The sequence below is a fragment of the Semicossyphus pulcher genome, unplaced genomic scaffold (genome assembly GCF_022749685.1).
Source record: "Semicossyphus pulcher isolate SPU_LCO1_2020_fin unplaced genomic scaffold, fSemPul1.0.p SCAF_12, whole genome shotgun sequence".
Lineage (NCBI taxonomy): Eukaryota > Metazoa > Chordata > Actinopteri > Labriformes > Labridae > Semicossyphus > Semicossyphus pulcher.
Window position 1 is genome coordinate 27,752,099 of NW_027211626.1, and position 15,425 is coordinate 27,767,523.

A 15,425-nucleotide genomic window follows, 5' to 3' on the forward strand; every position below is an offset into this window, starting at 1 on the left:
TTTGCGTCGACTTCTTTTAAGAAATTGCTTCCTTACAAGTAACGTAAAGTACATGATTTGGGTGCATTAAGATAAGATGAGCCTTTATTTGCCCCACAACGGGGAAATTTACAGTGTTACAGCAGCAAAGTGGATAGTGCAACATTACAATAAAGGGCATATACAAATAAGTAAACAAGTGTATCCTAAAAAATATCTACAGCGCTAATAAGATAATGCGGAACAGACCAAGTCAGCAAGTGTACAGCATGAGTAAATGAACAAATGGACCACCTGATGTAATAATGTAAGAGAAGTCTTGCACATGTTGAGAAGTGAGATAGTGAGAATGCACATTAATAAATAAAAAATAGATATTGCACATGTAGATTATGGAGAGTTGCAGCACTTCTGAAGCGGCGCCTGCGAGCTAGTTCAGGCAGGTGACTCGAGCTGCACCGATTTCACACTTGACATCCGCCATCCTCCACAATCACCTGACAAACACTTCCTCCTAATGTGCCGTCTATTTAAGCTGCAAGATGTCCGCTCTCTCCCTCTGCCTCTGTCATTGCCACCGCTGTCCTGCACCAGTACTGCGCTCATATTATCAGCACCATCACCACCCCAGCATCCACCTGCAGGCTCCGGCTGGAGGGGTTTGAGATATATTCTCATCACTCCTCAAATTTCTGCATGTTAAATAAATCTGTGAGGAGTGATGAGGTCAGAGCAGAGAAGCCAAACACGAGCTGCGTTCTGCTGCTACAGTAAACATTTCAAACTATCACAACGACTGAAGTTGAGAATAGAATACTTTATTGTCATTACACAATGTAAAATGAGATAAGGAGAGCAACTCCTTTAAAGTGCATCACCACAGAAAAACAAACAACTAACAACAACAAACAAAACAAACAACACATATTCAGTACAACAGACACATTCACCGGTATGCTAGAGTTCATTATGCACTTCAAGAAAATATTGCACACGATTGGGAGAAAGTGCGTGAGTGTCAGGGTGTCAGTGATTGTCAGTTCATCAAGTTGTGTTATGTATGTAAGTTACTTAACATGTGTACATACATTAACCATGATGTTTTTCCTTAACCTAAAAAAGTTGTTTTGGTACATAAACATAACCAAACACAATATCAGACGTGTTTATAATTGTTGCAAATCTAAAGTCATAAAATGTGAAACATTTGTCAACATGCTTTTTTGTATAACCAGATGTTAGTTAATTATTCTCGCTAACCTGGCTGCTTTATTTTGAAAGTCTGACCCCGATTTTGTTTTATGATAGATAAATAATACTTATTTATTGATTTCAAATAACTCACCTTTTAATAACGTTTTTATGTTGTGTCAAGAGAATAATTAACACTTTATTGTGCACATATTAGTTTACTATGTTTTAGTTTCCAGATTTAGAGCTAAATGTCATTTTACAGTTAATAAATCCTTGGCTATAAATCCATTAACAGTTTATTTTTTTTATATATATATTTCTTTCAGCATTTTGCCTTTATAAGATATTGACAGGTGAAAAGAGACAGGATATAAGTACAAAAGCTTTCACAGTTGTAGAGCGGTGTTTGTTTTCCTGCACAAACACGCTTTTCATTAACGTTTCATTTTAGCCCTCACTAATAAACCGTAAGTTTATAAATCTGCAGTAATGTGTTTAAGAAGAAGCCAAAGACCCAGCTCTTTATGAACACCTCTGACCTTAATGATATTGATGCTACTGATGATGATGACATCGAGAATGGAGTTTATGCGGATTTTCATGATGATGACGATGACTATACTGATCTTGTTGATGTTGCTGATGATGATGATTATTATTATAAAAAAAAAAAAACGCCCTGTACACTGCCTGTTTGCATCAGTGTCCGATCGCACTTGAAAATGTTGTGATCCCTCCTGTATTGATCGTTGCTTGTGTTGTATTAACTCTCAGATGTACGTCGCTTTGGACAAAAGCGTCTGCTACATGAAATTGTCACAATGTAACATTGTAAAAAAAAGTGCATTTTAACCGGCTAAAGTGTCATTTAAAAATGAGAAGTCTGCCACTTAAATTGTTCATTGCTAAAAACGAGTACAGAGATAAAGATAAAGAGAGATAATTAATCCCAGTGTTTTTCGTGAGCCGAATCCCAAATGGAACCAGCTATCAGAACACTACCCACTAAACATCCTCAACAAAGTAGCTTTCCCTTGCTTTACTTTAATCCCGTGATGTCATTGAGTTGTCTTTGTGAATTACTCTCTTGTGTTGTGTGCTTCTCTTGCTGTTATCAGGGTCAAACAAGGTCAAATCTGCCAGTGTTAGCTATAAATATGTCCATGGCTTTATTTTTAAACACACTGATATCCCCTCTACCAAGATTAACTAACAGCAGCGAGAGTGTTTGTTCAATTAGTTTGATACCTCCCTCACTTACGCTCTCTGACTTCCCTCTATAACAGACACTTCCTGAGCAGTAAAGTGAGATCTCACCTGCAGATGAATCATTCTTGTTTTGCGTCATCACTGACAAATCCACTGTGGCACCACTGTAATTTCTTCCTCTATCAAATGGAAGGTTCAGCATGTTTGTATTGATCGCATACTGTGTTGTTTCTATGGAGGGCAGGCGATGAAATTAGCACCCGCCATCTGCAAAGTACGAGGTAGATGTTGGCTGTGGCAGGTAAATAAATCAGGTCCCCTGCCAGCACGGCAAATAGGTTTTTCTTCTCTAAATAAACATGATTTTTAAAAAGCAATACTTAAGTTAGGAATAGTCGGATTAAGGTAACATGATTTAAACACATTTCGTCTGTCAGGTACCACTGAGTCAGTGTCTACACAGACTCAAAGACTGAGTGGCCGGTATAAATGCTCAGTAACTCGCAGGTAAGAAAGAGGCTTAATTTCAGATCCTGTTATAGAGCATACATTTCACACATAGCACCTTTACATCAAAGCTCCTTCATGCAGATATGAACTGATTTAATAAAGAAATGAGAAAACACAGCGATCATGATATGTGGAGGAGCATCCCAGCTGTAATTCTCTGCGTTTTATGAGCAAGGATCAGATGGGAGTATAATAGCCTTCTAATGCTGCTGCAGCAAATTGGCCAATGCTTCCCTCATTAGCTCATAGTTAATAGAGTCAGAGACTTGGTGCCTGCTGGAGTCTCAAAGATAATAAACTCAAACCTGCTGACGGATATGTCAACAAAAACTGCAGCCAGCTCCTGCCTTTGTGCTGAAAATGCACAGAGTGTCAGTCAGTGTAAACTGGACAGGGGACAGTAATTGTAGTAGCCATTGTTGACCTTTGACCCAGGCTTTCTCTGTGAAGAGTGTAAACCATACAGACAGGTTTGTATGTTTGTTAAACTCTAATTTAATCAGTCGAAAATGAGTTTGTGGAGAATGGCAGGCAGCCATTACCCGGCCGTACAAGATCATTGTTTGGTCGCGGGACCCATGTATTTTTGTTTACAGTACAAATGTGATCACCAAGATTGATGTTCATGTCAGTTTATTAAGTGTGCGCACAGTTTACAGGCTGTTTGCACTACTCTTTGCGGCTGCACTTCTTCTCATTATTAATTTTCTTCCTGAAGTTGTGATAGCCATTTTGTCCGAAACATTACCAACGCACAGGTTTCAGATTCTGCATAACAAATGCACTTGTCATTTTGGATGTATTGTGTTGTTGTTGCTGGGCGCTGTCCGGTGCTGCTGGGTGCTGAAGTCTCTCAACTTGGCACGTGAAACGTCAGTTCTTTTAAGCTTTTAGCTATTTTGTTGAATATTCTTTGGCCAAATTCAATTAAAAACTACATTTGTATCGAATGTGCTGTGTACCAGAGCTGTTGTTATTAAAAAAAACGAACTTGCTTATAAAGTAAATCTCATGAGAATCGATTATTTTCTTGGCACCCCCACGTACTGGAAAACATCCTGGCGCCGTGCCTGGGCCTAACATATGAAGCTTCCCTGAGTCGTTTTCGGTTTAACAGTTTGAATGTTAGAAGGTCGTTGTACATGCTCAATATGTGCTCTTTTCTCCTCATCTGCTGACAGTTGAATGCAGCACATCTTCTTTGCATAACGTGAAGCAACACATCGTTCTGTGAAATGCATTCAAATGTGCCATTCTGCTCACATATTTTGGCTTGGTATATTGCCCAAATGATGGCCATGATTATTAACAAATGCCACTTCTGCTGATGGTCCATTTTGGATCGCTATCCTGCAAAAAAAAAATAAATAAATAAAAACTCCTGTTTCTGCCCGCCGACCACACAAAATTTCTGACCAATGAACAGAGTGACAGCTCCCACGTGGCTTTTGTTGATATATTTTGTTTCGCTTTAAATTTTGCCATGTGAAACCGAACCGAAGTGAAATTGAACCAAACTAGCAACTCACCCACTGATCGGGCCAAAACAAACAGACTAAAGGTTTGAAAACGCCCTTAATTTCAATAAACCTTAATTTATCTCACAAAGCCACTGAGGGAGGAACAAGTTCTGGATGTGTGTTCTTGGCAAAGCAATAAGGGCCTGTGTCCACTAACGGTGTTTTTGCACTGGCAGCTCCGATCTTCTACTCAAACCAATAGTTTTCAACACTCATCGTCCTCAGCGCAAAAAACGCCTTTGCCATCAGCTGTTTTTGTGGCTACGCTCAAAGCGCAGTTCAACTTCTATAAAAGATAGTTGAACTTATGGAACACCGCTGCCCTCATCAGTGTCACTTCTCCCTCAGCGACCAATCCAAATCAAGAAGGGGCGGGATATCAACTTTATCGACAATGTCAGACTAGAAAATCAACCTTTCATTTTTTCCAGGGTACAATTTCCAGGTGTAGAGCTGCTGCTAACGCCAGGACACGATTCCTTTCCCCCGTTTTTTGTTTATTTGTTAAATGTTCTTGAATAAAAATAAATATTAAGCATTCAGAGTGATTTAAAACAGACTTCATGATCACTACCAAGGGAAGTGGAAGTTCTGCCAGACAACTTTCGTAACCTAGCAACAGTAAGCGCAATGAGAAGTGCTCTGAAATTGAGGTTGTGGGTGCTGCCAGAGTTAAGCTGAGCGGTTAAATCGCTGGCCATATACAGAGGCTATGGTCCTCGATGCGGCCGCCCTGGGATCAACTCCCGCCCTCAGCCCTTTGCTGCGTGTCATCCCCCACTCTCTTCCCCTGTTTCTAACACTATCCACTGTCCTCTCAATAAAGGCACAAAATGTTTTTTTTTTTTTTTAATGCTTTTAGTGGACACAGGCCCTAAACAATGTCCAATGTTATGTCACTTTGGATTCGGCATTCCATTAATACACATTTTCAATAACCTCGATCTTGGCTTTATGATTCACCTAAATCCTGGCTCCACCCTCTGTTAGGTGTCATAATTACATGCATATATAAAACAGTCTGTGTAACCGTAGCGTCTAACACATACTGTATAAATAATGGAGCCACCGTGACGTCACCCATTTGTTTCTCGACTGCGTAAGTGAAGCTGAAATATGGCTGCCGCCATGTTGGTTTACTGGAGCCCGAAGTGACCATATGTGGATGAGAGGGTGGAGCTGCAGAAAAGCGAATGGTCGAAAAATGCCAAGTTGTCAAAGCTGTCTATGCCTGACCTGTCTGTGCCTGTGGTGACTGACTGCAGGTGTTTATTTATCAGACTAAAGCAGTAGGGGACTCACGCTCGCTCGCCCGGTGAGATAGCAGCGGGTGAACGACACGCAATGAGAAACTTAAAATAACCGGTCTTCTCATCACTACGGTCCGCTGTAATCTCTCCGGGGAATAGCCAACAACTCCTGACTCCTATTTACTGGCCGACGATTAAATAAATGTTGGATCAACACCAAACAGGCTAACAAGCCAGCTATAGTGAGCACAGTAGACCTGCTACTTAGTGCTAAAAATATCCCAAAACAATAACACTAGAACATAATTCGCCGAAAAGCTGGAGCTCAGGCTTCTTGCACAGCCTGATAGTTTTATTAATCCCACAGAGAGAGAGAGACACATTTTATTTGTCCAAACTTTGAATGAAAAAATCCCCAAAAGGCTCCAACAACACAAACAGGTGAAGTTAAGCTCAGTGTCTGTGTGTCTGTGTTGACGTCTAGCAGACAGCCAACAGGATCCATCTGTCAATCAAGTGATCCCGCCCCTATGATTTAAGACTTTATATAATGAAAACAAGTGTGTTATAAAAAATTCACCCCCCGTACAGTTATCTTGAACAATAAAATGAGCTATTTATAACAAATCTGTACCAGGCTGTAAACATGTTTATTTCTGCTGTATAAATGGGCATTTTCACATCTGCTGTAATGTTATAACTTGTTTTCTGGAGCCTCAAGTGGCCACTTGAGGAACTGCAGTTTTGCGTTGGCCTCATTTTTCAACCCCGGAGGCTGCCGCTTGGTCTAACACAATGATAAATTAAAACACAATTAAAATCCACATTTAGGCTTCAACAAGGGATGCAAAGCAACATAATGTTTAGAGTTGAAATAACTTCTGAAGGTTGAAGAAATGTTTTGTTCATGTTTCTATATTCATTTGCTTTGGATTAAGATGTTTTGTGTTTGTGTTTATTGAGCAAAATTTGATGAAAAAACATGTTATTTGAATTTATTTTAACTATGACATGTTTTCAATACTCAATTATTATTGTTTATTGACTAACAAACTTAACTTAGGTTAGACAGATTGTTCACAAAAAGACATCATAATGTGCCAAAATACTAATGTAACCTGGCAGATTTTGAGTTAATACTTCATCAAATTTGTCTACATTTAAAAAAAAAAAAAAGCACTGACCTGATGCTTACAGAAAAGACAAATTGATGGTGAGTCTATAATAATGTCAGATGCTCTCAATGCTGATCCTGATCTGCGTCATTGTAAACATCATGATTATGTAGCTTTTGTTCATTAATTTCTCCAGACAAATGACCATCTCAGCATTAATAACCATAAACACATAAAGAGCCAGTGGAGTGAACTGCACTGACAATAGAGACGCACAGAGAGAACCAGACTCTTATTGTTTCCATAATGGCTGATTTTAGGCTAAGCTACAGCTTCCCTCTCTGGCACCCTGACAGTCATTAGCTAAAGCCTGTCGGTGGCTGGCACCAGCCCTCGCTCATTTCCATATAACAAAGCAAAAGAGAACCATTAACCTGAAAACACTTCATCAACTCTCTGTACGCTAATAATGCTCGCACATTAAACCTGCGATGTGAGTGCATTAAAATCACATTAAGGAATGAGATCTAATTGTTTCCCACCTGCTTTGAGGTGCAGCAAATCTTCACCATTTGGCCTCCTGCTTCCACCTACAGAATAATAGAACGGTTGTCAAACAGTGATTTAATGAAGAAATAGAGGCTCTTTCTGCAGACGTCAGCAGTATTTTATGCTCATTATGGTGCTGCAGGGCACAAACATGACAGTGCTGCAACCGTACTGTTGAGTGTAGACACATAAAAACAAGACTGCATAACAGATTATATTTACTCTACGTGTTTAATCAGATGCATTATATGGTAAATTGGAAAAACCTGACTGTGTGCATGTGGTCATAGACGAAGCTATGAACATACAGTATTTAAAGTATGCTGTATCTCACACCACCATTGTTTCGTCTTCAGAAGGAGCGTGACAAGAACAAAGAGGAGAAGAAGAAAGAGAAGGGTGTGGATAAAGTGGAGAGACAGAACAACACAAAGGTAAGACTGATGTGGATGAATACAAAAAGAACCTGAATTCTGAAGGCAGCGAACACTCAGTGTGATAGAAACACAACAAACGAGCAACTGGTGTTTCTGTTTGCAGAGCAGACGAACAAACTCACTTTGCTTAAATAAATAAATCGATCATCACATCAGATTTCAGGCAACACGCCATGTAAGTAGTTTCCCACACAACAAGGCAGAACAAAGCTGGTCACCTATGGAGATACTGATTCTGTTTGTGCAAGGACCCGTCAGGACATGCAGAGGGTTTAATGTTGATACCACCTTTATGTGAATGTTTTATTCTTGGTTTATTAAAACCTTATTTCATTTGCTGCTTTGGAAAACTGTCCTTAAAAGAGAGAAACTGGTTAGAAGTAATTGTAACAATTTGCAGTAAAAGTGACGGCATAAATCTAAATAATCTTTCTTAACTGTGCAAAGTCAGAGCCACAAGGACGGCGGAGTCCATCCTCTCTGACCTTTGTCACCCTTTGTTCAGGTTCTTCCAGTAAGAACCAGATTTAAGAACTCATTGGTCCCTGCTGCTATTCGTCTTTTGAATAACATAATGTATTTTTTTTTTATTACTGCTGGCTGTGCAAAGAATTGCCCAACAGAGATAATAAAGGTTACCTTCACCTTGAGGAGCCTGGGGTGTAAATGGACTGTACTTATATAGCACTTTTCTAACCTTCCGACCACTCAAAGCTACTTTTACACTACATGTCACATTCACCCATTCACACACTGATGGCAATGAAGTGCATATGTCCAATCAGGATCTATGCATTCATACCCGATGGCTATGCCTTCAGGAGCAATTTGGGGTTTGCCCAAGCACACTTCGACATGAGACTGTAGCAGTCAGGGATTGAACCCCCAACCTTCCTATTGAGAGATGACAGACTCTACCACTGAGGTGTGCAGCCTGTCATCTGCAGCTCTCACTGTGGAGGCTCCTTCTTGTTCCATTGACATAATCATAACAAAATAAGTGTTTTCTTGTTCAGTAGAGTTTTCAGCACTAACCTTGCGACAAATACATTGTGTTTCCTGTTAGTGCTTCACAATATAAGCCTTACTTTGTTTTGCCAGCTGACATCTTCTATTGCAAAGCAGCAGCAGCAGGAGGACATTGCATTTGCATTGCAGAAACTTAACAGTTGCATAGAGAGGGAAACTGATATCAGTGAGTTGAGTTAAAAACTGTGATGCTGGATTGCATGCTGCAAGTAAAATCCAGGACAGAAAAAAAAACCGGAAACCTATTTGATTTGATTTGATCACTGAATGTGAATGTGAATATTATTGAATGACTGTTGCTAAGAACATAAGGGCATACATAGGAATTCCCATATTTTTGTTGTCATGTTGTCATTTATGTTTTGCATAACAATCTGAGCTTGTCTGGGTCAAAAACTAGCATTTTTCGGGGAGGTACTCTGATCAGGCGATTTGCTCCAAAGGATTATGTTGGAGCTATTACAGCCTGTTTCATGGCTGCCAAAACTTTTGTTACCAGTTTGTCAATTACATCACTAACTATGTAAAAACAGGGCAGAATTCCCAACATCACATATTGAATAGAATAATAATAGTGCTCAGATTAGAAGTTGTTTACAGCTGGTTAAAAGTAGTTACTGTAGAGCTACACTAATCCATCCTTTCATCATAACAATAGCTCAAATAGCTGTGTGTGATATAAAAGGTTCTATTCTTAGTGATGAACAGCAGAATTTACACCTGACACTGCTGTTCCTTTCTGCTCTTTGGAGCATTTTACCACCTTTTGGCTTGTTTTTGTTTTCCCCCTATATCAAACCTCTTTTCCAGGCAGAAAATGTGAGAGAGAACATGACAAAGCTCTGATAATCCTACTACTGTGTCTGCATGTGTCTCTATGTCCAGCATGAAACAATACTCGACAGTAGGGATGGGTATCGTTAGGATTTTATCGATACCGATACTTGATATTGCTCTCCATTATTTGATGCAAAAAATAAATGTGTTTTTATGAGGTCGTCTGATAATGTGCCTCTGGCAGGGGGGTTGTAACTGGGGTTAAGGGCAGTGGTCATCATCCTGCAGTAACAACAGGTACAGTAAACAACTTTAACAGTACATGTAGTAACAGTAACAATAGTAAGCAATACAAAAATGGTGTTCTGGTTGTCATGGCAACTCAAAATTCACACTTAGACGAGTTGTCACTTACTAGCATACCTAAACCAGCTGGACTCCACTGTAGTGAAGTAAATCTCTTACAGTAACCATGGCGACAGCTCTGCGACATGCTGCGGTTTGTTCCTGTGCCCTCGTTTAGCGATGGAGGACGGGTTTAACTTGGTGTCTGACTTCTGCTAATGTTACCCAATGCAGATAAAGCTGGAGCTGCTGCTTCTAAATTAGAAGTGCTAGTAACTGAAGCTAGCTAACAACAGTGACTGAATAACTACAGGCTTATTTAGAAGAACCATGCGTCTAATTGCGTTTTTAGTTTGGCTAATCCCATCTGCAGCATTGCCATCGGAGCCATCAAGACTCAGAGGCTGCACTGAGGATGTACTAGCAGTAACGCTAGCAATAGCATTAGCATTAGCTGCTCTGCTAAAGCAGTCAAACACGCTGCACTGCTTCAGATTTACTGTTGGACTTGTATGTGTTTCGTGAGGCTGCTGGTGTGACCCACTTTAGACGAGGCTACCTTTTTACATAAACAAGTTAAATTAGGTAAAGTGAGCCCAAACTATCAAACTCTTTGCTCTGTCCGCCTTATAGACCTACTAGATTATTCCAGTATGAGACCACATGAAAAATCCTGGCCTGACACCGGCGGCTTCATCATCACTAGGGGACGGATGCCAGCTATGCTAGAATGAAACGATTGTTGAAGGAATGTTAACGTTAAATACCGATAGGAGCACCGTTTTTCCGTGAGCTTATCTGTACTTTCGAAAACTGACCAATCACGTACCGGTTAATAGACAGGCCAAGTTAGCAGTTTCAATTAACACAGCTTTGTCATTTAAACAATTTAGCATAGTGTATTTTCTGCATTCTCTGCACTGGCCTTGACATGTGAACAGAAGGAGCCAGTTACGTCTACATCATCAAAGTTACATCTATGTAATACTTCTAAGAAAACAGGTCAGCAAAAGGGTCAGGGATAACAAACAATTGTGCCGTCACTCTTTAGTCTAATGTGGTTGGAGGTCCTTTGCTTTCAACGGTGGCCAAGGTTTCTGTCTTTAAGTGCCTGTGAATTCAGTTTTGGCCGTGAAAACTGGCATTTAAATGCATCTGCAGTGGAGAAGTAAAGAAGAAAGAGCTTTGTGTACATTTGTGTGTGGCTGTGGTGATATGAACGCATGATGTGTGACAACAGAGAGGGCGATAGTGTGTGAGCGGCTCCACCTCTGTGGTGAGCCCAATCCTCCGGGGAAACCCCTCATAAACATTCATGTTGCTCACAGATGCTTTGGTTTTGCTCCGTGTATCAGTGTGGATCATTTCTCATTCATGCACCGCAGCGTAAACATGCGAACCACGTCTCAAATACTCTGATACCATCCACAGAGGTGAAAGTTTGTGTTGGATACTCAAAGACAAGTTTCCAGCATGGTCGTAACACTTCTTCCTGTCTTTCAAAATAAAGTGTTATGTCACCCAGTGTAGTGAGTGAAGCCCTCGCTGCTGGAAGATGAATCTACATTTAGCTCTTTTAAAATCGACATAGACTCACAGCACCACACAGAGAGAGATGTCCTGACATCATTAAAGACAACTTGCATAACATCGTGTTTCAAAATACAATCTGGAAATTGAAGCAAAGATAAATTAAAGACAGAATTTACTGCCTGTGCCAAGTGTTTTGAGGTTAATGTGTTTGGACTAGACTTTAAATCCAGCTCAGTGTGTGTGATGGTCTGGAACAAAGTGTGTGTGTGTGTGTGCTTTCAGTAAAAGACAGGATGTGTGTGAGCTGCTGCTTGGCTTTTAACTGACTGTATGTGTGTGCATGTTAGGGTATGTGTTCATGCGTATCTGTAACGTGCGTGTGTGTGTGCATTGTGAAGGAGAGAGGGATGGCGGGGGGCAGATCTGAAGCAGTGAGTGTGTGTGTTTCTGGGTCATGGTTAGTAAATTCAGAGTATTTCCATGGCCCGCGAAGCGTTGAGGGAATAATGTATCTCTCAGTGCTGTGGGTACTGCTGTGTGTGTGTGTGTGTGTGTGTGTGTGTGTGTGTGTGTGTGTATTCTCTCTACAGGGAAATGAAATGTAGGCTATGAGCAACTGTACCCACTGAGAGTGAAATGTAACACAGGGGTCTGTACTCTTTGCGTCATCTGCTCCTAAACGTAACTCTATTACCTTTTATCACATATTGAAATATATATTCATATTTCTATTATTTGCAATATTTCTGCCCTGTGTTTCTATTTTGTAACAATCTGTCCTTCCACCTATACACCGATCAGCCATAACATAATGACCGCTGACAGGTCGAGTGAATAACATCGATTATCTTGTTACGATGGCCCCTGTCAGTGGGTGGGATATGTTTTGTCCTAGATGTGTTGGAAGCAGGAAAAATGGGCCATCAGAAGGATGGGAGTTTCAGCTCTCGTGGGGTGTTCCCGGTCTGTTGTGGTCAGTACCAACTAGGGATGGGGAGTACTCGAGTACTCGTCGTTGAGGTCATTATTCGAGTAACATTACACTACTTGCGCACCCACGCATGCGTTGTTTTCGGCTAAGGTAGCTTAACTCAGTTAGCACCATGTCAGCTGTGACCAGGAGAAGTGATGTCTGGAAGTACTTTGACAAAAAAGGCGATAACTTGCTGTGCAAGATATGTGGTGTTAAACTTGTATATCATATTAATACTAATTCAGTGCTTCACCACATGTGCTGAAAGCACAAGGAGAAGCCAGCAGAGACAGACAGACAGGCAGTCTCGCATCACATTATTTGCTAGCCCTGTTAGCACACGTCGTTGTGATGATACCAGAGCGGAGATGATCAGCCTGCTGATAACGAACATGGTGACTGGAGATATGCTCCCATTAAGTGTTGTGGAAGGAGAAGGCTTCCGCGCGCTGATGGCGTTTGTTGAGCCGGAGATCACGCCACCATCACGCCGGACAACGGCCACTAGAGTGGAGAAAATTGGAGCTAAGCAACACAGAACAGGAGTCCATACAGTCCGCTACCACTGTTAAAGTGTTTTGGTTAGCGGAAGGGGCGGGACATCGTTGCCTCAGCTCCACCAGCTGATCTCTACTGCAAAGCCTCAGACCCCAAATTACATCACCAGAGCAAGATGGCAGCGCGTTGCTCGAGGGGTCTTTTGGCTTCTGACAATGAAAGTCCATCTTTCTATACAGTCTGTGGCTGTAGCAGAGAGCACTTAAACCAAACAACATACAGGTTTCATTCTGACCTTCCATACTCACTTATGAAACATTATTAGTGACATTTGATCTGTCAGAGAGCGTTGGGCCTCAGAAGATATTTTGCCAAATTGGAATACAGAGTCAGACTCTTAATTATTTTACTGCACACTCTTTAATTTTTGCTTTTTACTCAATAAGGACAATATCAGTCTGTCTGCTGTAAAATAGAGCGGTGCTGCAACACTAGCAGCTGGACAAACACAGTCCACGGTGCATGTGCTTTATTTTAGCCCATTCTTTAACACGTCTGGATCGGCCCTGATACTGATGATTATAACATGTGCAGGACACATTTCTCATGAAAATCTCTGCCTATAAAGAGCAGGTGCCTGTTTGTACAGGAACATTAAAGGGTTTTGTTGTTGCGTGGCTTTCAAACTGCAGAATGAAGTCTCAGTGTCTCAACAAGTGCCTTCCTGCTGTTAATCTAGCTCTCGTTTCTAGTGGAGCTTTGAAGTCATTAGTCTCACTGTTACCGCTCTGTAAAGGTATCAAAGGCTGGTCTGAAGAACACTGTTGGGCTGAAATATTTTTACTGCAGTGTCAAAAAAGAAATCAATGCTGAGAAGAAATTGTATTTTAACTGCATCAAAGCAATCAGCATACGTTTATTCCCAGTTAATAGGATGAATTTACCCCAGACTCTTTACCTCGTCTTCCTGTGTGAACACTCTGCAGCTCTGTGAGGCCGTTCTGAGGCACACAAGCACTTTGAGATAGATGCTAACAGGAGCATGCCAACAGCCTGTCTGTTGATCTGCAGATATGTTACACACTGACGTAAGTGTGTGTGTGATTGTGTTTGTGATACATGCAGTATGTTGCAAGCATGTGTGTTTTTGCATGTGTGTTCATCTGCTGGCAGAGATATCTGGCACCTCCTTTCTCTTCCTCCTTATCAACCGAGCTTCTGCTGTCCATGAACCCGTGTCAAGGAGATATTTGAGGACATTACTGTGTGTGTGTGTGTGTGTGTGTGTGTGTGTTTGAGAGAGAGAGGGAAAGAGAGAGAGAGAGACTTGTTATCCTAAGTGTATGCTGACATGCTGAAAGCTGTGTAATCTCCAGCATAGCAGCAAACATGCTGACAGCCATGTTTCTGTCTTTCTCTCTTTCTTCTCATTCATCTCCTTTATCTCTCACTCACTCTGTCTCTCTCTCTCTCACGCTCTCTCCTCCTGTTCTGACCCTTCAGCCTGCTGTAAGCCATTTACTTCTCTACTGTACAATCACAGCAGAGCTCTACCACCTTGCAAATCAACAGCATCTCTTTCATCTCTGCATGCAGATACGACACAGAGGAATCACACAAGCTTTAATCAGCAGAAACATTTCATCTCCTTTCATGTCACTTAATTTCCTTTCTCCTTCAGAGAGGTTTACACAAGCAGCACTTTGGCTTTCTTCTTCTTCTCTGCTTTTATTCAAATTCAAACATGAATTGAGTGAAGAGTACTTGAATGCACCAGCTCATTTTGCAGTCAGAGGACGGCTGCGTTCAATATGGATTTTTCAAGGCTGATTCTTGTTATCAGATCAAAGCTGCAAGGAGTCAATATTTAATGCCCATCTTTGATTGAATTAAAAGAATTACAAGAATTGAATGTTTTATTCTTTTAAAAAAATGTTTTTACAAAGCATTACATATTATAACAGTCCATTAAAATCCAGATGTTGTGAAGGTTATCATACCCAAAGTTATCTATGATCGTGTGAAAGAAGAATTCCTGCACATACCTGCTGCAGTATTTAAAGTCCAGTCACAGTGACTAAAACACATTTCATTAATTAATATTGTTGTCTATCACACTCTGTAGTTCCCTGTTTAAAGGGACTCCTCAGCAGTTTCATATTCATCTTTTACATTTTACTCAGAAAAAAGGGTAATAAAGGTGGTTAAGTTCAAAATGTATGCCTGAACCTACATTTGCATGAATGTATCCAAAAACATCTTTTTTTTTCAGATCCTCTCCACCTGCTTCTTACCTGCTGAGATTAATCAAATTTCCCTGCTGTGGAGCCTTAGTTTTTTCTCCAAACTTTCTCCAAACTTTATTTATCCTGATTTCTACGACAGCGTATCAGGGCTGTTGTATAAAAAAAAACGGAGCCGGAAGAGATGAGTAATATTCCGATAAAAATCTTCTGAGATTAAAGTCGTGAATTTGCGAGAAAGTAATTTACAAGATGATAAATGAA

General features: G+C 40.7%; 1 protein-coding gene across 5 annotated transcripts in view; it reads left to right on the forward strand.

The window, feature by feature from the left end:
* The window catches only part of LOC138588200 (stromal membrane-associated protein 1-like), a 136,893-nt gene that overhangs the window by 44,224 nt on the left and 77,244 nt on the right, over nucleotides 1-15,425 (forward strand). For 4 of the 5 annotated variants that reach the window (XM_069658134.1, XM_069658137.1, XM_069658135.1 and 1 more), the window contains exon 6: nucleotides 7,683-7,760. In XM_069658134.1, coding sequence (XP_069514235.1) covers nucleotides 7,683-7,760 — 78 coding nt within the window. The remainder of the gene's footprint in view (nucleotides 1-7,682; nucleotides 7,761-15,425) is intronic. The other variant, XM_069658136.1, reaches the window with a different exon arrangement.